The 23,001-nt window shown below is 43.3% G+C and overlaps 2 protein-coding genes across 3 annotated transcripts; one reads left to right on the forward strand and one right to left on the reverse strand.

Annotated features, from left to right (window-relative positions):
* Window positions 1-165: 165 nt before the first annotated feature.
* On the reverse strand, window positions 166-11,326 carry tmco3 (transmembrane and coiled-coil domains 3). Its single transcript, XM_063009646.1, has 12 exons — window positions 10,901-11,326; window positions 10,554-10,733; window positions 10,273-10,467; window positions 9,435-9,563; window positions 8,890-8,982; window positions 8,264-8,450; window positions 8,074-8,191; window positions 6,087-6,282; window positions 4,132-4,282; window positions 2,813-2,892; window positions 2,572-2,721; window positions 166-1,577 (listed from the first exon to the last, which is right to left on the reverse strand). The coding sequence occupies exons 1-12, from the start codon at window positions 11,324-11,326 to the stop codon at window positions 1,464-1,466; spliced, it is 2,019 nt and encodes a 672-aa protein (XP_062865716.1). The 3' UTR covers window positions 166-1,463.
* A 3,574-nt stretch (window positions 11,327-14,900) lies between these two features.
* On the forward strand, window positions 14,901-22,755 carry dcun1d2b (DCN1, defective in cullin neddylation 1, domain containing 2b). 2 transcript variants are annotated; one of them, XM_063009648.1, is made up of 7 exons: window positions 14,901-14,988; window positions 17,378-17,594; window positions 17,777-17,945; window positions 18,099-18,229; window positions 18,344-18,426; window positions 20,310-20,406; window positions 22,036-22,755. In XM_063009648.1, the coding sequence occupies exons 2-7, from the start codon at window positions 17,420-17,422 to the stop codon at window positions 22,113-22,115; spliced, it is 735 nt and encodes a 244-aa protein (XP_062865718.1). In that variant the 5' UTR covers window positions 14,901-14,988; window positions 17,378-17,419; the 3' UTR covers window positions 22,116-22,755. The 2 variants fall into 2 exon arrangements, with proteins under 2 accessions (XP_062865718.1, XP_062865719.1); XM_063009649.1 differs by lacking the exon at window positions 14,901-14,988 and adding an exon at window positions 15,920-15,932.
* Window positions 22,756-23,001: the final 246 nt, after the last annotated feature.

Here is a 23,001-nt window from a genome sequence, read left to right on the forward strand (position 1 = left end):
ATACAGACTTTACACTTGAAGCATAAAAATGTCTCCGGTCTAAAACAATTAGTATGAAAAACAAGACAAATTTCCTCTCAGCATCAGGTGACAGTTTACTAATTCAACCTTGACAAAGAGACTACTGCTCCATGTACTTTTTGGCTGTAACCAAGTTAGCCCTATTTAAATAGTCAATCGTACTAACAAAAAACACAGAGTGACATTATAAAAAAATCAACACTAAACAACTAATGATATAAAATACTGTATGTTTACTTAACAGCCACTTTATTAGGAACCCAGTATTAGTACTGGGTAGGAATCCCTTTTTGATCTCAGGAGAGCATCAATTAATTTATGGCAATGTTTTTGGAAACATTAGTGTCTTGTTGAATCTTCCAACTACTGCAAATCCCAAGTACCACAATCTGAAATGCTCTACTGGATTCAGATCTGGTGACTGGGAGGGTTATTATAGCATCCTGAACATGTGCTTTGAGACATGGTGCCTTATCATGTTGAGAGTGATGTATAACATACACCGTGTAATACATCTAGTAAGTAATACGTTTACTTCTTAATATATAGCATTTTTTCACGCTAATTGGTTATTGCTTATTTTTGGTCTTTCAGCTTCTCAACAGGGAGCTCAGGCTTCATTTCATTACTGATCATTTCAAACATGTCTGAAAATATTCAGCTCTACGTGTACTGAAAACTGGGGTAGTCAGCTCATTCACACTACCCAAACTGGGCATGAGTCGAGTTTGGTCATTGATAAAGGAAAGGTCTGGCTGCCTTCATTAATCCTTTAAGTCAGCGGTCCCCAACCCAACGGTTTCATATAAGATATCATTTCACGGACCGGCGGGGGAGGGAGGATTTAATATAGAATAACTATAGATTTAAAAAATCTGCAATGAGACGCTGCTCACACCTAGTGGTAATAAGAGACAACAACACCCAAAGTGTGTTGGAAATGTAATTGCTCTTGTAGCAATCTCTAATTATATATTCTTTCTGTGGGGCCCGGTAATAAATGGTACCGGGCCGTGGCCTGGTGGTTGGGGACCACTGCTTTAAGTGACTGAAAATCAGCTTGCACTGTGCTCTTGTGGTGAGTTCAGCTTGTCGGGTTTAACATTATTTCTAAAAATCTAATTCTTCATGCCCCGGAACTTTCATATTATCCACGATGATTCCGTTTTAATACCAACCAATACCAATACAGGAGCTGCACCTCATACATCTGACTAATTTCAAGAAACTAAAACCAATTGACTGAAATTACAGCTTGCAGCCACATCAGTCCTAGCATCAGTAAGTACTGATCTAGGAATTATTGTGTTCAATCCGCTCATACATTCTTCATCCCAGATGTGCTTAGACCACACAAAGTTTGTGTGTTTCCTGGATCACAAACTGATCATGATCTCCCATCACGAGAAAAGAGATCGAATTCCTTCATTGCTTAATGTGGGTCAGGTGGACGTTTTCCTTTCAGCTCGTGGGATGCATTTCAGAGTGGCAGCTCTCCACAGCACGGGTGCTAACAGCAGACTTAACGTGGTGACACTCAGGACCAGAAGATACACCTATGAAGAAAACATTGTATTTAAAATTTTACACAATTAAATCTGTCCCTGTGAAAGATAATGCTTCATGAATTGTCTTTATATCAGAATTAGGATGGGTGATGTGGATATTTCGTAGCTATCCAGCAATAAGACAAAGGCTAATGAATGCTGTTTTAATCAACTAACCTTAATCAAGCAACCATAGAAATAAAAATAATTCTCCCTTTTTTCTCCCGACCTTTAGCTCGTCCAACTTCCCGATTGCATCACGCTTCCTCTCCTTTAATGCCAATCCCCGCTTTGATTGAGGAGTACGAAACTAACCTACGCCCCCTCCGACACATGGGCAGCAGCCGTATTCATTTTTTCACCTGCACTATCCGCCCTGTGTACGGAGAGACACACCCTGATCAACGAACTCCTTCCTTGCCTTTGTGCAGGCGCCATCAATCAGCCAGCAGAGGCCGTCGTTGCATCAGTTACGAGGAGTCCCTATACGGCTTACTACTACCCCACCCTTATGTAAACAACAGGCTAATCGTTGTTCATGTGGCCGCTCAGCCCAACCGGATGGCAGAGCTGAGATTCGATACGATGTATTCGAGATCCCAGCTCCGGTGCGCTAGCGTGTTTTTTACCGCATAAACCATGTTAAATATTATTTGATATGTTGTTTAATGCCCAACAAACCCTAAAATTGCATTGTAGCATCATGGCCCTTTCAAAATTTGCACAAAAAAAAAAAATCAAGAAAATGTGCACCTTAAAACATTTGGGAGTTCAAGAAGCTGCTGAGATCCAGGGTTTAATTATTATTATTTAGAACATGTGGCTGTGGGAATGTGTACCAATTCTGTTATTAACCTCCAGAAAAATTAGCAAGGTCGAGCACTGATGTTGGATGCCAAGGCCGCACAATTGACATTTCAATTAATAAAAAAGGTGTTTCAGTGTGGCTGAGGTCAGGGCTCGGTGCCTACGCCTGTACATGTAAACGTGTGCATCTTCTCACCTCTCTTGAGATAATGCCAGCCCGGCGGGCACGGCTGCCCAGGACAAAGGAGAACTCGCTGACTTGTGCCAACCCAGCTGATACGATCCAGCGTATGTGTCGCGAGCTGGGGGGAAGGATGGCCGACAGCACCAGCACCGCCATGATGAACTTAGCAAAATTATATGGAATGAAAGTTATTTTAAACTCGTACTGAAAGAGAACAATTAGGACAAAACTCAACAGATCTCGGTCTAATTACCTTCAGGATCACCAGTGACAAGGTCAGAACCAGGAGGATCGTTAACTCATACAGGACAAAAGTGGGAAACACATGCAGTCCTGAGAAAAACACAAACATAAGAACTATTACACTGGAAGTAATTAAAGAAACAAAAGTCTTGGTCTCACGTTCACTATTAAATTCACCTGGAAATTGTTCACAATTCTGCATTTGAACTTTGGATAGCGAAGAACCTAAACCCTATTTATTCTGATATGAGAGGGGTTCTCAACACGCCACCTGTTGTGGCCAGGCTGACAACAATGTTGAGAAAATATACACACCGATCAGCCATAACATTAAAACCACCTCCTTGCTTCTACACTCACTGTCCATTTTATCAGCTCCACTTACCAAATAGAAGCACTTTGTAGTTCTACAATTACTGACTGTAGTCCATCTGTTTCTCTACATACTGTTTTAACCTGCTTTCACCCTGTTCTTCAATGGTCAGGACCCCCACAGGACCACCACAGAGCAGGTATTATTTAGGTGGTGGATGATTCTCAGCACTGCAGTGACACTGACATGGTGGTGGTGTGTTAGTGTGTGTTGTGCTGGTATGAGTGGATCAGACACAGCAGCGCTGCTGGAGTTTTTAAATATTGTGTCCACTCACTGTCCACTCTGTTAGAAACTCCTACCTATTTGGTTCACCTTGTAGATGTAAAGTCAGAGACGATCGCTCATCTATTGCTGCTGTTTGAGTCGGTCATCTTCTAGACCTTCATCAGTGGTCACAGGACGCTGCCCACGGGGCGCTGTTGGTTGGATAATTTTGGTTGGTGGACTATTCTCATTCCAGCAGTGACAGTGAGGTATCTGATCCACTCATACCAGCACAACACACACTAACACACCACCACCATGTCAGTGTCACTGCAGTGCTGAGAATGATCCACCACCTAAATAATACCTGCTCTGTGGGGGTCCGGTGGGGGTCCTGACCATTGAAGAACAGAGTAAAAGGGGGCTAACAAAGCATGCAGAGAAACAGATGGACTACAGTCAGTAATTGTAGAACTACAAAGTGCTTCTATATGGTAAGTGGAGCTGATAAAATGGACAGTGGGTGTAGAAACAAGGAGGTGGTTTTAATGTTATGGCTGATTGGTGTAGAAGTACTGTGTATAGTTCTGCTTTAGTGGCGTAACAGGCTTATATTTATTTCTGCATTTTTTCCCAATCTAGTCGTACCCAATTGAACCCCGGATCTTAGCAATAGTGTGCTGGCGTATTTCACCACTGCACCACCCGAACTGGCCGTGACAGAGAATCTGAAACATCAAATCACTCACCAATAGACGCAAAGAAGATAATAGCCAGGAAGTCTCTGATTGGCTCAATGCAGCTGATGACTTCACTGGTAACCATGTGACCTTGTGAGGAAATGAGAGCTCCTGCGAGGAAACATCCGAGCTCCATGGAAACATCCAGAAACTCTGTTACCTGCAAGGTGGGGGCACATTAACACGTGTTTTCAAGCCTCACAAGATCGATTAAGAAAATGTTCCTTCATTTATACTGAATCATCATGAGCTGATACTGTTAGAGGCACTGCAAGGCTGCAACACCCAGAATCCTCTTAGCTTTCCGAAGCACCCCCAGAAATCCTGGTAACAACATCTTATGTGGCCTAATGTGTAGTGTGTGTTTATTGTTTGTTTGTTAGGATTTTAACGTCATGTTTTACACTTTGGTTACATTCATGACAGGAACAGTAGTTACTCATTACACAAGATTCATCGGTTCACAAGTTTAATGTCACAATTTAGTGTCTCCAATTCACCTCACTTGCACGTCTTTGGACTGTGGGAGGAAACCGGAGCACCTGGAATAAACCCACCCGGACACTGGGAGAACATGCAAACTCCACACAGAAAGGACCCGGACCGCCCCACCTGGGGATTAAACCCAGGACCTTCTTGCTGTGAGGCGACAGTGCTACCCACTTAGCCACCGTGCCGCCCTGTGGTGTGTTTACATCTATGCATTTGGTGCACAAAAGTTACAAATGGACGGTCACGTAATAAAATATTTGTGTGATTAAGTAGCCACTTGGTTCTCAGGGGTGCAGAACTAAATTAAGCAAGTCCACTACTGCTGGGAGCTGGGGTTGCTGACCGGGCGCCCACACAGGCATTGATTGGCTATGTCTGAGGGAGGAGGGGACGGTGGTTGAAGCCATGTGATGGACCGGTGTCCTGTCCAGAGTATTAAATATGAATATGATCATGAATAAGAATAAGAACCTTGCCGCTCAGCTGGCGCAGAGGTAAAAGTACGCTAGCGCACCAGAGTTGGGGTTTCGAATACATCGTATCGAATCTCAGCTCTGCCTTCCGACTGGGCTGGGCGGCTGCATGAACAACGATTGGCTATTGTTCAGGGTTAGGGGTAAAAAGTCGGATCATAGGTCCTCATGACTGGTGCAACTGCGGCCCCTGCTGGCTGACTGATGGCGCCTGCACAGGGCTGAGGAATAATGCTGATGGGGGTGTGGCCCTCCGTATACAGTGCACATACACAGTGTATGAACTCGACTCGTGCAGGTGAAAAATGCAGTCTGTACTGACTGTACGTGCCAGAGGGGGCGCATGTCAGTTGGGAGGCGTCCTCAGTCAGCGGTGAAGGGTCGAACCAGTATAGAGGATGCAATCAGGGTAATTGGACACGACTAGATTAGGGGAGAAAATTGGGGGGAAAAAGTGGGAAAAATAGAAAATAATTTTTGTTTTAAATAAATAAAAGAATAAGAACCTTTATGACCCAGCCGTAACAAAGCTCACACACTTTCAACAGCAGTTTCCAGCCATCGGAACTGAGATGTAACAAGATTTCTGAAGCTTTTCACAATATTATGTATAGAAGATGGTAAAAGAGCTAAATTATTTGTAATTTTACCCCTAATGTAATTAATAACTCTCTAACCAAGACCCAGAATTACTTACACTGAGCCTTTTTGCTTTTATAGCCAATCATGGTATCCTCACCTGTTTCCAATTCACCTTCAATAATCAACATTCTACAAACGTTTCACTCTTATTTTGACCCTGTCTCAAGTTTTGTGTGTGTGTTGAAGGCTTTCAATAAAAAATTAGTTTAGTGCATTGTACAAAATGTCCTAACTTTCACAGAAATGAGGTTTGTATAATGTCAGCAGTTTCCAATATTCTGTCCATCTCTGCATATTTCCACACCACGACCACCTCTAAGACCTGGGTGGGTCAGCTGTGATTAAAATGAAACTTACTGAGAGCATTAAGAACACGAAGGCTGTGGTCCCCAGCACAAGCATTTCTTTGTTCCCTTTACTCTCGGCGTGTAGCTTTCTGTAGAACGGACCAATCAGATGAGACCTGAGGATCCAGCAGATCAGCAGCACAATGGCGATGGACACGAGCACCTGAGCCAGCAGCACCAGCACATGCAAACCTCCAATCAGAGCACTGCAACAGAGTGGAGGAACCAATCAAACACTGCTGTGGAGTGGGCATGAGTCAGAGCTGTACAAGGACTGGAAAAGATTAGAACATGGAACAGCAGACTGAAGTCGTGGTTCACCGCTGCTGCAAGAACACTCGATCACATGAATTGTAAAAAAGAATGATAAGAAATAGCAGTGACTGGCACAACTGGGAAGGCTTACCATCTAAAATAGTGTTCGCTATAGTAAAACTGAGCTCTTGCTCCTCACAACTGGTTAATGTATTTTGTTTGTTTGATCCTTATCGCAATGTCAGCTGCTATGGCTGTTATCATGGCTGAATAATAGGTTCTGTCCTTTAAGAGTTAAGGTGGGGATCGATTTATTTCTTTATTTGTGTACTCAGGGATTAGGGAGTCATTTCCGTGACTATGAGGGTGTAGAGTTTAACTGGTTTATCTTACAAGGTGCTTTTAAGTCTTAGTGCCTCTAAAAAGTTAGGGTTTCTTTTATTTAGGATTTGTTGTTGCTTATTAGCTTTGCACTGAACCTAAGAGGCTACTGTTTTATCCAAAACTGTTCTTATCACTGCAATCAAATACAATCTAAGTAACTGAGGTTTAAGGGCCTTGCATAAGGGCCCAACAGTGGCAACCTGGTGGTGGTGCTTCAACCAGCAACCTATCCTATCCCAGCTCACCATCACTAGGATACAGTGCTATCGGCTGGCCAGGCGTCTACACAGACTTGATTCACGTCTGGCAGGATGGCTCGATGGCTCCCTATCCACGGCATGTTCCAGCTTTGAGCCCAGTCATTCCAGGTGCTTTTTATCATCAAGTTGTACCTCCACTTCAGCCTAATCAGGGTCGTGGTGGGTCCGGTTCCCCTAGGATCACTGGGCGCAGTACGGTAGCACAGATTATGAAGTAATGAAGTAATGAAATTATCTTCTTAAACAGACTGCTTTTTAGTCATTGTGCTTCTAAGAATTTAGGTTTTTAAACAATCTGTATAAAATTGAGGCTCTAACAGTCTTTTGGGAAGACTTTTTTTTTTAAGGCAATATTTATTTTATTTACGTGACTTAGAGGATCTGTAGCTTTAAACTGCCACTTTTGGGCCCCTGAGCAAGGTCCCCAACCCTCAATTACTCATTTACATTTTCGGCATTTAGCAGTCGCCTTTATCCAAAGCGACTTACGGTACTGTGACTGTATAAGTCTAACCAATTGAGGGTTAAGGGACTTGCTTAAGGGCCCAAGAGCAGCAATCTGGCAGTAGTGGCGCTTGAACAAGCAACATTCTAATTACTAATCCAGTACCTTAACCACTAGGCTACAGCGTCCCTATAATTGTAAGTCACTTTAAATAAAAGTGTCTGCTAAATGCTGCAGATGTAAAGGTAAATGTACTGGTAAAGGTAACTGATGTATTCACACCTCCTGACCAATCAGAATTAAGAATGCAACATTACTCTGGTATGAGGTTCTTTAATCTGAACTGATTAGAGAACGTCAAACATGCAAGCTGAAAATGATGCAATTAAGAGCAAGTGTGCATGTATGGGTATAAACATGTATGTAAAGTGTATGGCCAAAACTATATGGACACCTGAACATAAGCCTGTTGGACATCATTATATTCCAAATCCAATGAGCATTAATATGGAGTTGGTCTCATATTTACCTCCAAATAGTCTGGCTAACTAATAAATAGAAGCATGGCGTTACACACCTCAAACAAACAATGATTGTGGCTGTGTCACTTGTACTTTTGACAGGTATATACGTGTGTGTGTGTGTGAACTCACCTGTTCATGTCACCACTTCCAGCTTGAATTAGTGTTGGCATGATTGCAATAAACAGGCTCAACTGAACATCCTGCATTACCAGCATTCCCAGCAGTACACTGCTATAATCCAGTTCACCTACACACACACACACACACTTTCAAGATGGCCCTTTGATCTCAAAACCCGACCCCACCTTCACTCTCTTACCTTCTTTATCCCCCCTGGATCCACCAGAAAGGAACCGTGAGACCAGAGGAGTGCTGGAGAGCGACAGACAGCTGCAAATGAAGACTGTCTGAATGGGGTGGAGCCTAAACATCTGTCCCCAAAGCAGCCCCGCCCCCACCATCAGGAGGGTGAGGTAGCAGGAGCCTTGAACAGAGATCTTCCAAACCTAAAAGAGCCAAGATGTAAATGAGGAGCTTGCAATTTAGTTTGTTTTACAGTGGTCTACATTACAACAACTACATTGGCAAAAATAGGGAAAAAGCAAAAATAAATGTGTGAAAATTGAGTTTAGACAGGAATTACTTTTTTATAGGTGATATCTGTGTTGCATGAACCTTTTCCTCAACCCTCCTGTTATGTTCGTTTCTCGTCAATTTGACCCGGGGCATGTTTAATCATCCAAAAGTGTCAGAAACCAAAAAATCCCAGTAATTTTTGTTTATATCTCATTATTAACTCCTTCTGCTAGGCTTAGTAAGTGAAATTAATGAGGTTTCATAGCAAAAAATACTTTTAACTGTATCTTATTAGATTTTGAAACATTAAGACGTGTCAATCTGACCCGTAAACATAACGGGAGGGTTAATATTTCCTCTTTTTTTTACCTTGTGAAGTCGCTCCGGAGAGAACTCAAGGCCAACAACAAAGAGTGTAAAGAACACACCCAACTCCCCCAGCGTCTCGACTTGAACCATGGACTAAACAGAGAGAAAATCATGAGCAATAAAGACATTAACACACACTAAACTACTTTAGACACAGACAAAGAATGACTGCAAGGAATGACTTATTTATTATATTAGGATTATAATGTCATGTTTGACACTTCTTGGTTACATTCATTACAGGACAGGTAGTAAATAAATCAATATCAAACACAGTCACAGCCAAGTCTGTTTTTCCAATTCACCTCACTTGCATGTCTTTGTACGCAGACAAACCGGAGCACCCGGAGGAAACCCACATGGACACGAGGAGTACATGTAAACTCCACACAGAAAGGACCCTTCTGGGGATCGAACCCTTGCTGTGAGGCGACAGTGCTACCCACTGAGCCACCGTGCCACCCCTGTGTGACAGTACTTTTCAGAGATCGTGAGGTAGACACACTCGTCGGCCCTGTTAGCTTATGCAATATAATGTTCTTTACCTTAATGCTGTTCAGCCCAGAAGGACCAAGCAGAACTCCACACACTATGTAGCCAAACATAGGAGGCAGTCCGAGCAGAGTGCACAGCCAGCCGCAGGGTAACGACAGCATGACCACCGTCACCAGGTCCTGTGGGAGCAACTACAGCTTTTACTTCTGTCTGATGAGAACTATTTCCTCGCCCAACCAACTTAACACAAAATAACAATAAATCTTACAAAAATGTGTTGTAAAGAGCATTTATTACAGTAAAAACCTGTACTCTTTAACTAATTGCAGCCAATCAGATCAGAGTTTTAATGAAGGACAAGACTGATCATTATTAAATGAATTATTAAATCAGACGGTTAGCAACGGTTGGTGTCTACTGTTTGCTTATTAGCTTTGCACTGGAGCTAAGAGGCTACTGTTTCATCCAAAGGGACTTACCACTGCAACCAAATACAATCTAAGTAATTGAGGTTTAAGGGCCTTGCATGAGGGCCCAACAGTGGCTACCTGGCATTAGTGGTGCTTCAACCAGCAACCTTTTAAATACTAGTGGCACAGTGATCTATCACGCTAGCTCACCATCACTAGGATAAAGTGCTATCGGCTGGCCAGGCATCTACACAGACTGGATTCAGGTCCAGTTTCACTAGGATCCCTGGGAGCAATAAGGTAGCACAGAATATTCAGTAATGAAATGATCTTGATGGAGCTAAAATAATGTAAAAAAAAAAAAAAAAAAAAAAAAGCTAAACTGTGCTTGGTGTACATTTCTAAACCAACCGCTACAGGCCACCACTCTCCAGTTAAATGTACCAGAGATTGAGGGACTGAGGATTGTGTCACTGACCTTGATAAAGTGGTGGTCAGCTCGTGGAATGGTAGAATCTCTTGGTTTGGTCAGCACATACTGGTTGTTCTGAGAGTCGATGAGCATGCTGAGTCCCAGATCACTCTGTGCCACCTGCCAGGACACGTTCTTCTTCTTTCTGTCCTCCTCATCTTCCTCCACCCTCAGGACTGCCTCCACATTAACCCCCTTCATCTGCCAATGACCAATACAGACTGTCCCTTCAACATCAGCTGGCAGGTAGTGATATTGAACAACCGAGCAACTGTGTGACGTCTGACCTGCTTGTTGTTGTCAAAGACGTGGTCCTCGATCTGCTCTTCCAGCCGGTCAGCTGCCCTCCGGACGTCCTCGAGGATCTCGTCCAACATGGATAGGGTCTTGTTCCGGTCCTGCGCCACCTTTAACGCCTCTTGCTGGTGCTTTTCCGCAGCAACCAGCTCAACATACTCCTGCTCCTCCTGTCAGAAGAAATGCACGATGTAAATTAGAAAGAGCTACAACTCTCATTGTGTAGATTTAGTGTTGGTGCACGTTTTCCTGTAATCTGACAAGACATATTTCCAAGTGACATTTCACCCAGGATCTGAATTCTGATAAGGTTCCACCTCTTTACTAAGAACCTCACCTTGATGGCGGCTTCCCTGAGTGCTTCGAGCCTTTGGCGGCTGCTCTCCTTCATGTTCGCCACGTCTTTGAGGTCGCCCTTCAGCACCCGCTGAAGTCCCAGCACGGCCTGGAAGAGCGAGCGCTCACTCTCGTTTAACTCCTTCTGAAAAACCTCGAGCGTGTGCACCTGAAAGTGCCGCTCGGCGCCCGAGAGAGTCCGGTCGTGCTGTGCTGCCGCCGCCGCCACCTCCAGCTTCCGTACGGCGGCGCTTTTCTGTCGCAGGAGGCTCGAGAGGCGCCGGCAGTTCTCGGCCACCCAGAGCTGCCCGCTGGTAGATGGTGCCCCCCGGCCACGGTGAAGCTGGATGGCGTGCTGGGCGAGGTGCTCCGCCGGCTGCAGCGCGCCTGCCAGGCCTAGACATAGCAGCGCACACAGGGCTTGCATTCAGCTGCTCGGTCACGTCAGCTGGAGGCAAGAACAGAAACATTTTACACACAGACACACACACAACAAGAGCTTCTGTGGTAGATGAGTGGTTAAGGAACTGGACTAGTCATCAGAAGGTCTCTTGTTCAAGCCCCACCATCGGCAAGTTAGCACGGCTGGGTTAGCACCCCTCAGCAAGGCGCTTAACCTGCAATTCTTTGCATTGGAGCAGTTGCATTTGTGCGCTACAAATACATTTTGATTGATTGACACCAAGTATTGGGTTTTTTTGTGGTTAAAGTGCTAAACTAGTGATCAGAAGGTTGCAGGTTCACTGTTGGGCCCCTGAGCAAGGCCCTTAACCCTCAAGGATAAAACTGTCTGCTAAATGCCATAAATATAAATGTTTACATCAAACATCTTAGTGCCTTGTGGCACGATTGTTGGTGCCAGACAGGCTGGTTTGACAACAATTGTTGATCTCCTGGAATATTTATGCACAACAGTCTGGAGAGTTCACACAGAATATTTTGGAGAACTGAAAAAACATCCAGTGAGCTGAAGTTCTACAGACAAAAACACCTTTTTGAGAAGAAAGGTCAAGGGCAGTAAGGCTATGGTAAATTTTCCTTTACAACTCTTGGTGAACATGTTGAACCTGAGTGGGAACGAGGTACAACAGCAGATCACCACATAACGTTTCTCTCCTGTTAGCCAAGTACAGGCAGTGAGCACAGACTAACTAAATACATAGAATCTTTATTTGTCATATATACATATACAGATGTGCAGTACAACAAAATTCTTTTTTCACATATCCAAGCTCATTTGGAAGCTGGGGTCAGAGTGCAGGGTCAGTCATTGTACGGCACCCCTGGAGCAGAGAGGGTTAAGGGCCTTGCTCAAGGGTCCACCAGTGGCTGAATGGCAGAGCTGAGATTTGAACTCTCAACCTTTCAGTTAATAGCCCAAAGCTCTACCCACTAGGCTACCACTGTCCCAGAAAAAGCATGCCTCTGTATACACCAATCAGCCACAACTTTAAAACCACACACTGTACATTTTATCAGCTCCACTTACCATATAGGAGCACTTTGTAGTTCTACAATTACTGACTGTAGTCCATCTGTTTCTCTACATACCTTTTTAGCCTGCTTTCACCCTGTTCTTCAATGGTCAGGACCACCACAAGACCACTACAGAGCAGGTATTATTTAGGTGGTGGATCATTCTCAGCACTGCAGTGACACTGACATGGTGGTGGTGTGTTAGTGTGTGTTGTGCTGGTATGAGTGGATCAGACACAGCAGCGCTGCTGGAGTTTTTAAACACCTCACTGTCACTGCTGGACTGAGAATAGTCCACCAACCAAAAATATCCAGCCAACAGCGCCCCGTGGGCAGCGTCCTGTGACCACTGATGAAGGTCTAGAAGATGACCAACTCAAACAGCAGCAGTAGATGAGCAAGGAGGTGATTTTAATGTTATTGCTGATCAGTGTATATATACACTTAAGGTTGATGAGGGGTAAACTAAGACCTGGTGATTAAAAACGTTGTATTAAATTATAAAAAATACATTATTAAACTTTTGGCCCTCACTGCACCTGCTTTTAACAACAGCTTCACTAATATAAACTCAGGAGAGCTGTTTTTAACAAGTCATTTGATAAAACCTACATTAAGCAGGATATTTGCTGACACACATGAGTGAATAGGAAGACAAAGTGTAAAGTTGACCAGCGAGTAGAGCAGAGAAGTGCAGAAACTGGGCGATACAGCTATTTTCCAACACAGGTGAGTACACCCAGTTCAGTTCATACAGGTGGAGCCCGAGGCTGAGCTGTTCAAACACAGATTACACACGTCATGTGACACCATTGTATGTTTGTCTGTCACGCAACAAGATGTTAACCAGATCATTAGGCTGAATACTTATTTTATTGGTTATATGGGGTGCTGGAACACGGTTAAATAGACATTAGGCAAGTGAAGCCAGGTTAAAAACCCTAAAGCAGACAACAATTACCAAGGGTTGGAGTGGATCCAGCTCCTCCGTGAAACACTGGGAGCAAGGCAGGAAATCCCTGAACCACACAGGGCTTCTGTCATCCCCTCACATGAGACACAGCCAATCATGTCTAGGTCAACGCTTGGTTTGCTGATAGCACCGCCCAGATACGAAGTGTTTGCTCTAGAAGCAACAGCAGCTCAACCCCCAAAAAAAGAATAAAGTAATAATGTAGCGCTGTAAAATAGCATAGTCACTGCACAGAGAACTTTAAAACAACACGGTATGTACAACTTAGCCTCATTACTTTAGAGGACAGTTATCCAGCACCCATGTAACATCTGTTAGAAAAAGGAAATGTTCCCCGAGCTTAATAACACGCTGCACTGGCTTTTGCAGGAATGACTGAGAACAAATACTTTTTATAATGTCATTGTGCTCTTTTTATGTCAAAGAAGACAAATATTTAACTAAACAGTTTAACTAATTAACTAACTTTAGATTTTTGACTCTCTCTCCTGTACAAATTCCAAGACTAAAAAATTCCAAGTGCAGATAATTTGGAGAAAATGACCTTGTTTTGGGATTTTCTTAGATCTTGGTAGTGTTACTGTTAAAAGCGGAAGACAAATACTGAGTGGTGGCTCAGTGGGTTCAATCCCTAGGTGGGGCGGTCCGGGTCCTTTCTGTGTGGAGTTTGCATGTTCTCCCTGTATGTATGTATGTTTGAATGTAACCAAAGTGTAAAACATGACGTTACAATCCTAATAAACAAACAAACCCTCAACTCCCAGAAATGTATCATGACATTGTTTATTGCGATGTCAAAGTTGTAAACCACTTACTCACACATCCCAGCACTTGGAAGCTGGGGTCAGGCATTGTACAGCACCCCTGGAACAGAGAGGGTTAAGGGCCTTGCTCAACAGTGACAGGGCAGAGCTGGGATTCGAACTCTCAACCTCACAGTCCAAAGCCTGGTGGGTAGAGCTTTGGGCTATCAACCAGAAGATTCAAATCCAGGCTCTGCTATGCAGCCACTGTTGGGTCCCTGTCTGCTCCAGAGGCGCCGTACGATGGCTGACCCTGCGCTCTGACCCCAGCTTCCAAACAAGCCGGGATATATGAAGAAATAATTTAATTGTACTGCACATGTGTATATGTATATATGACAAATAAAGTATATCTTAACCTTTTGGTTGATAACCCTAAGCTCTGTGTATACATTTGGTATTTCTCATGTTAAAAAATGTATACATTTTTGGGCCCCACTTACATTTATTTTAATCATTATAACAAATCCTGTGGTTTCTGTTCATTAGACAGACATGCAGCATGTCAGAACTGATGTGATGTCTTTCAAGTCCATATGATTCCCAAACACATGAGTTAGGATGACACACACCCCGACTGCCACATCACACATTTTACCTTTCAAAGTCATAAAGGAAAGATCGGAGAAAACTGAAATATTGAGAGCCTACCTGGAGAAATCTGGAGGTGATCCACACAGCCCGGTGTGTTTCAGTAAGTGAAGGAAACAATCGAGCTCTTGTGATGCCGCCCCTCTTCATCCACACGCCACATACTAACCTCCACCGAGCCTGAGCCCTGCTGCAGCACTCAGCCCAGCCTGCTCCAGCTAACACCCACCTTCCTCATTCCAGCAGGTAGGTTTAAACCTCTACATTCGGTTAATTCAGCGCATGTCAACCATACAGCCATGATAAATAAACTAGCTTTATTATTTATATGATTTTAAATGGATCATTAAACATCTCATACTACTAAAGTATCAGTCGGGTTGAGCTCAACAAGTCAACCAAAGCTATTCAGAGCGAGGCTGTGTCCCAAATCATGCACTACTTCACTAAATAGTATGCTAACAATGTCGTCATCACAGCTGTTATCGTGCACTAGTTAGACATACTACAGAGTGCTTTACCGTGCCGTTTAGAACACAGCCCTAGCTTTTCTCGGAGACTGTTTACATCAATACACGTAAAATAAATAAATAAATGAACTTTTCCTAAACATGGTGAACTGTGTATTTAATGGACACGTCTTGAGTCGTGAGCGATGTAATCAGCTAGGTGGCTAAACAAAAAACAAACGTAAAAAAATAAGAATTAGAATGAGGTTTTCTTCCGAAATACACCGACAGGGGTGGCTGAACGAGGTGCATTGTGGGTAATGTAGTTCTTTTCGCACCTTCCACTAATGCCTTACTGGTGTGTTTTTTTTAATCAATTTGTTTTATTTTATTTTTTACCAACGCTTTATTCTAGTCAGGGTCCCGGTGAGTCCGGCTTGCCCAGAATGACCGGGCTTAATGCTGGGAAAATGAGGTGTTTCCGCCTTGCGTAGACAGCAGTGTTTGGACTACAGCAAAAGAGCTTAAAAACTACAACTCCCAGTGCTCAGGTAAACGCCGCCGCTCGGTTCTCTGGCGCAGTTCAGGCAAGGTCCTGCGCAGGCGCACTAAGGCCTGTTGCCTATCAACTTGGTCCAACAGCGGGGTGATAAAAATGGTAGGTAAGATAAACACTGTTCAGCAAAACTTACAAACAGACAGCAGGAGGTGAGATGTGCGGGGTTTAACAAGACACTAGAGGTGAGATTCGGTTTCTGGGACTGTGGGAGTGTCCGGAGCCTGTGTTGTACTTGTTCCTGGGCTGGACTGTGGTCATTAGTGAGGGAACGGAAGGTCAGTTTGTTGGTATTTTGAGAGCTGACAGCATGCACTTGTCCTGCTGAATATAACCGACTCAAACTGGAACCAGTACAGCTTCCAGATCCCAGTAGCCTGGAGAAACTGTCCTGATCAGCCCTCCTGATCATGCTGCAGGAGCTGTCACATCAGCAGGCTGTACTCGTGTTGTTGGGTTGTCCTTTATATCAACTGAACCTTAAGAGTTCCTGATGTTTGGAATGGAGATGACTTTTGGTGTCTCAGATGATCATGCAGGACTGCGGTGAGCTGTCATTACTGTCTGCATGTCCACTGAGTGCTTGTAAATAGAGGAATAATTACATATTCTATATATGACCACACACACTGCAAATTGCTGATTACCACGGACACTAAATAAGACTTGTTTGTCTGTACTGAGGGAAGAACGGAAAACCTGATGACTGAAGGTCACCCATCACAGAAATGCAAGGGCAGCGTTTGAGGCTATTACTGTGAATCACTTTCTCCAATTTATCCATCAGAGTTATTTCATTCACATTTCACATTTTCAGCATTTAGCAGACGGCTTTATCCAAAGCGACTTACATTACAGTTACAGTACACAGTCTGAGCAACTGAGGGTTAAGGGCCTTGCTCAAGGGCCCAACAGCAGCAACCTAGCAGTAGTGGGGCTTGAACCAGCAACCTTTGGATTACTAGTCCTGTGCCTTAACCACATGGCTACGGCTTGCCCCAAAGAGGCGCTCAGCCTGGGACGGGTGGTGTTGTTTTTTTTGTGACACATTTTTGCTTTAAACACAACCAGTATCTGAACAATGCGCTGTTGTTATTTTTCCTGATCTGCTTGTTCTTTTATGTTCTAAATAAGGCACCTATAAAACAGGAGCAGGTTACTGCCAAATAAATGTTTAAAAAAAAAAAGTGACTTAAATGGTCAGTGCACATTTGTCTATTCATTAGGAGTGTTTTATTTATCATGATGTATAAAAGTATGAACTGTGGGCCCAGTGTAGCCCAGTAAATCAGGGTGTGACCCTCTGTGTGAGATACAGACCTTCATAATAACTCGGTTCATGCAGGTGAAAATAAGCGGCTGGCGTGTGTTAGTTACGGCTTTCCTTGGTCAGGAGGAAAGGTCTGCAGCAGTATATGGTGGAGTACGTTCGGGTAATTTGATACGACTAGATTGAGAGAAAATTAGGGGGGAAATTAATAAACAGAAAAGACAAAATCTGTGAACATTATCAGCATCATGAAATTCATGTGGGCCAAAAGGTTGTGTGATCAGTGGGACTTGTTTATTTAATTCATTTGAATAACTGCTCATTAATTAGGGTTCATGAGTTGTACGATGTGTGTTGCAGCATAAGCTGAAGTCATCGCAGAAAGACAAGGTTCGCCAGTTCATGTCCTTCACTCAGGCCGGGGAGAGGACAGCGGTCTACTGCCTCACACAGAATGACTGGAAACTAGAGGTGGCCACAGACAACTATTTCCAGAACCCGGATCTCTATTACAAAGAATCCATGAAAACCACAGTGGACCGCAAGAAGCTGGAGCAGCTGTACAACCGATACAAAGGTAAACAAAGCACCCACACGTTGGTCACTGTTTCTTACACTTCAGAGTGGGCTGTAAGCTGTTATGCACTGTTCAGTTGTAATCTATCTATCTACAATGTTAACACTCATTACAGATTCATGGTGGATTTGTTCTGCCCACCTTTTCATCTGTGCATGTCGTTTTCATCATGTCCCCCACAGACCCTCAGGATGAGAATAAAATTGGAATCGACGGGATCCAGCAGTTCTGTGATGATCTCACGTTGGATCCGGCCAGCATGAGCGTGCTGGTGGTAGCCTGGAAGTTTCGGGCAGCAACACAGTGTGAATTTAGCCGGAAAGAGTTTCTGGATGGCATGTCTGAGCTGGGGTTAGTGCTGCCTCTTCCTCTATCCTCACCTTAATCCTAAACCACTGCTGTACACTGTACAAGAAATCTGATTTTCAATTAAATTAGAGATCTGGATCAGTCCGTTAGAGACCCTATAGGAGTCTGATTGTTTACATTTCTGCTTTTCACCAGGTGTGACAGCCCAGAGAAACTGAAATCCATCTTACCCAGATTAGAACAGGAACTGAAAGACTCCGGAAAGTTCAAGGACTTTTACCAATTTACCTTCAACTTTGCCAAGAACCCCGGCCAGAAAGGTTTAGGTAAGAGTCACAGATTAAAAACACCTTACATTTACAGTCCATGACCAAATGTGTAATTAAACTACCTCTCTTCGTATTCCCTTTCTTGCTCTTTAAATACTATCTGATGCCCAGATTTAGAGATGGCTGTGGCCTATTGGAATCTAGTTCTGACAGGTCGGTTTAAGTTTCTCGATCTCTGGAACAGATTTCTTCTGGTAAGTTGTTTGTGCTTTTCCTAAAAATTTTGACATGACTGGTAAACAGATGAGAAAACAGAAATGATGAGCTTTAATAGTTAATTAAAGTAACAATAATAATAATAATAATAATAATTTGTATTAATGAAAGTGCATTACAGGACAAACAGGCACAAATGCACGACAGGAATCAAATGAAAAGAAATGCTTGATTAAAAAATGAATGAATAAATAATTACACTGTAAATCAGCACGTCTTTGACGCCCCAGGATTTTAAGCCAGTCATGATGTTTGGGTAAATTGTCTCTGTGTCAGGGGCGTAACTACCGGGGGGCAGGGGGGGCAGGTGCACTGGGGCCCATGGCTGGGGGTGCCCTCCGCGACATGAACTCAAACCCCCTACCGCACTGCCCCCCCCCTATTGGCTGCACTCACCAGGTCGTTATTATTATATTACAATATTGTATAGCGGCAATATGTGAGTGACATTCAGCTCAACCAATCAGAATGCAGCACCCGGTTTATACATGTGCGTTCGGACGTTCTGCAGTTAGTTAGTTTTGTATGTGAGACTCGCCGTATGGCCCCAGCATTGAAGTTCAGGTGCTGGAGCTAGGCAGTCTAAAGTGTCGTAACGCTCATTGAAGTCCTGACTAAACAGTTAAAGTGAACTCTACCTTGTTGTGTGCCTTTACTCCCACACCTCCCCCACTGCACGCAGCACGTTAAGTAAAATATTAAAATAACTACAAGACAATTAAAAAAATCTGAATACATGTAATCAAAATATACAGTGAGTGCACAGCAAGAGATTTTGGGAATCTGTGTAACCTGCTTAACGTTACTAGACCATATATATACACTATATTGCCAAAAGTATTCGCTCGTCTGCCTTCACACGCATATGAACTTGAGTGACTCCCATTCTTAATCTATAGGGTTTAATATTACGTCGGCCCACCCTTTGCAGCTATAACAGCTTCAACTCTTCTGGGAAGGCTTTCCACAAGGTTTAGGAATGTGTTTATGGGAATTTTTTTACCATTTTTCCAGAAGTGCATTTGTGAGGTCAGACACTGATGTTGGACGAGAAGGCCTGGCTCACAGTCTCCGCTCTAATTCATCCCAAAGGTGTTCTATCGGGTTGAGGTCAGGACTCAGTGCAGGCGAGTCAAGTTCTTCCACACCAAACTGGCTCATTCACGTCTTTATGGAGCTTGTGCTTTGTGCACTGGTGCGCAGTCATGTTGGAACAGGAAGGGGCCATCCCCAAACTGTTCCCACAAAGTTGGGAGCATGAAATTGTCCAAAATCTCTTGGCATGCTGAAGCATTAAAAGTTGCTTTCACTGGAACTAAGGGGCCGAGCCGAGGTGCTTGGTTTTATACACCTGTGGCCATGGAAGTGATTAGAACACCTGAATTCAATGCTTTGGATGGGTGAGCGAATACTTTTGGCAATATAGTGTATATATGTGAAATTTGTTGCACTGGGGCCCATGAGCTCCTAGTTACGCCACTGCTTTATGTTGGAGTAAAACACAGGAAAAGTGCATCTGTACTCTTCAGGTTGGGACTTGTCCAATTTAAAGCAGGACTTTAATCAGAGCAGGACTTTAACCTACTCCGTTTCATGTATGTGTGTTAAAGAAGCAAAATTAAGTAGGAATTAACTGAATAAAGTAGGAAGCCATGTTTTATTAGTGAAAAGGAAGTCAAAGGAATCTAGTTTAGTTCTTACCCTGTTTAATACAGACATTTTATTTTCTTTCATTAACGGTTTTGGGGGAAAAATAATGCATTTGTTAAAGCTTCAAGTTCTTAAAAATAGCTGAGCTTTACAGTTAACAAAGTATATGTGCCGTGATTGTATTATTAATATTTATTTCTGCCCATTAAAGGAGCATCACAAGCGCTCCATCCCAAAAGACACGTGGAATCTCCTCTTAGACTTTGGAAACATGATTGCAGACGACATGTCTAACTATGACGAGGAAGGTGAGGAGCTCCGTCTACATCAACACAATCAAATACTTGAGACAACAAGCTTCATTTCAGTTCAGAGTGTTTTCTTAAAGCTCATGAGTTCAACAAACAAGACGTGATTGGTATCAGAAATGTGCTTCTTTTATTCTACACGAAGGCACCAAATGGTCCCATGGTCACTGTTTGAATGTAGTTTGGCACATTCTAATTTCTGTCAGAGTGGGTAAGATTCAAGTACCTAGGCTTCTTCTCTCCTCTGAAAAAACATCCGTAGGTGGATTGGCTGCTCCAAATGGTCTTTAGGTAAAAGTGAAAAAAAGAATTCATCCTGATCAGGGTGTTTTTGAACCTGTATGTCAGAGGTGGTATAAAGTACCGCTGCGGCACCCAAGCACCCCACAAAGAGAGATTTACATTTTCAGCATTAAGCAGACACTTTTATTTAAAGCGACTTACAGTACTGTGACAGTAGCTTGTCTAAGCAATTGAAGGTTAAGGGCCCAACAGTGGCAACCTGGCAGCGGTGGGGCTTGAACCAGCGAACTTTCGATTACTAGTCCAGTACCTTAACCGCTAGGCTACAACTCTCCCAAAGATGAGAAAATTAAACGTTTCACACCTCTAAGTTAATAATCTAAGGTGCTTTTTGTATATATTTCAATATACACTGATCAGCCATAACATTAAAACCACCTCCTTGTTTCTACACTCACTGTCCATGTTATCAGCTCCACTTACCATATAGAAGCACTTTGTAGTTCTACAATTACTGACTGTAGTCCATCGGTTTCTCTACATGCTTTGTTAGCCCCCTTTCACCCTGTTCTTCAATGGTCAGGACCAGCACAGAGCAGGTATTATTTAGGTGGTGGATCATTCTCAGCACTGCAGTGACACTGACATGGTGGTGGTGTGTTAGTGTGTGTTGTGCTGGTATGAGTGGATCAGACACAGAAACGCTGATGGAGTTTTTAAACACCTCACTGTCACTGCTGGACTGAAAATAGTCCACCAACTGAAAATATCCAACCAACAGCGCCCTGTAGGCAGCATCCTGTGACCACTGATGAAGGTCTAGAAGATGACCAACTCAAACAGCAGCAATAGATGAGCGATCGTCTCTGACTTTACATCTACAAGGTGGACCAACTAGGTAAGAGTGTCTAATAGAGTGGACAGTGAGTGGACACGGTATTTAAAAACTCCAGCAGCGCTGCTGTGTCTGATCCACTCATACCAGCACAACACACACTAACACACCACCACCATGTCAGTGTCACTGCAGTGCTGAGAATGATCCACCACCTAAATAATACCTGCTCTGTGGGGGTCCTGTGGGGGTCCTGACCATTGAAGAACAGCATGAAAGGGGGCTAACAAAGCATGCAGAGAAACAGATGGACTACAGTCAGTAATTGTAGAACTACAAAGTGCTTCTATATGGTAAGTGGAGCTGATAAAATTGACAGTGAGTGTAGAAACAATTGATTTTTGTAAGAAATCAGCCACAAAATAAATGATATTTAGTCTTTTAAGTGTATGTAAACTTTTGACAAACTGTAGATTCATGCTTAAATAAAATCCTGCATTCATACTTTTGAAAATACGTAAGTGCTGATAATAATTTGCTCTGTTTCGTAGGAGCGTGGCCCGTCCTCATAGACGACTTTGTGGAATTCGCTCGGCCAATCGTTACCGCAGGCAAATATAAACACTTATAATTACCACCTCCCCTCCTCACGGAGAAAGACGTGACCTCTCTGTTTAGACTTTTTATATGAGAAATACTCAATAAAGAAACGATGAGGGGAAAAATACTAAAGACTTCAAAGATCTGAGTGTGTTCTGCCAAACCTGAGCTGACGAGAGTTCGTGTTAGGTTTCACCACCAGGGGACGACGATGAGCGAGTCACGGGATACGGCTGGAGAAGCTTCGTGTGCCGTTTCTTCTGTGCTGCCCTGCCTTCATACAGACTACATGAGGGATCCATGCACCAGTTCTCCCAGTCATTCATCAGCCTACATGTCTACATGTCCCAAAAAGATTCTTCTGCTTGGAATGAGGTGGAAAGTTCAGCATCAGAAGGAGAAGATGATCAAAGCTCGGAACAAGCAGTTTGTGTCTGCCCGATGGATTTTCACCTCTTTACATTTGCCAGACTAAGAAAGGTGGACATACTGACCGTTCTGGTTTCCACCATCCATCCATCTGCACTCTGAAGGTGGTGGAAGAAAACGTAGCATAGCTATAGAGTGCCAAGCGTGGAACCTTTACATAGGAATTTAATTCGATTATTAATGTGTGTCGTATTTGTGTTGGATTTTAAGCTGTGTGAGTAAGTAAAGGAGATGGATACGAACGATGGGATATGTTAAGCAACATCATGGTGTAGATCATGGTGTCACATGGAGTGTTGTTACAATCAAAACCTAGAAATATAAAATACAAGCCGAATATTATTCCGCTATAACTCAGATTTTTAAAAATGCTTTAAAAAAAGTACATATATTTTCTAAAATGATAAAATTCCCCCTGAAATTGCCCCTGAACATACAATAAATGTGTTATTGTATTTTTGTGCTCCAGGAAACACTAAAAATAAACA

Source organism: Trichomycterus rosablanca, chromosome 15 (genome assembly GCF_030014385.1).
Source record: "Trichomycterus rosablanca isolate fTriRos1 chromosome 15, fTriRos1.hap1, whole genome shotgun sequence".
Taxonomy (NCBI): Eukaryota; Metazoa; Chordata; class Actinopteri; order Siluriformes; family Trichomycteridae; genus Trichomycterus; species Trichomycterus rosablanca.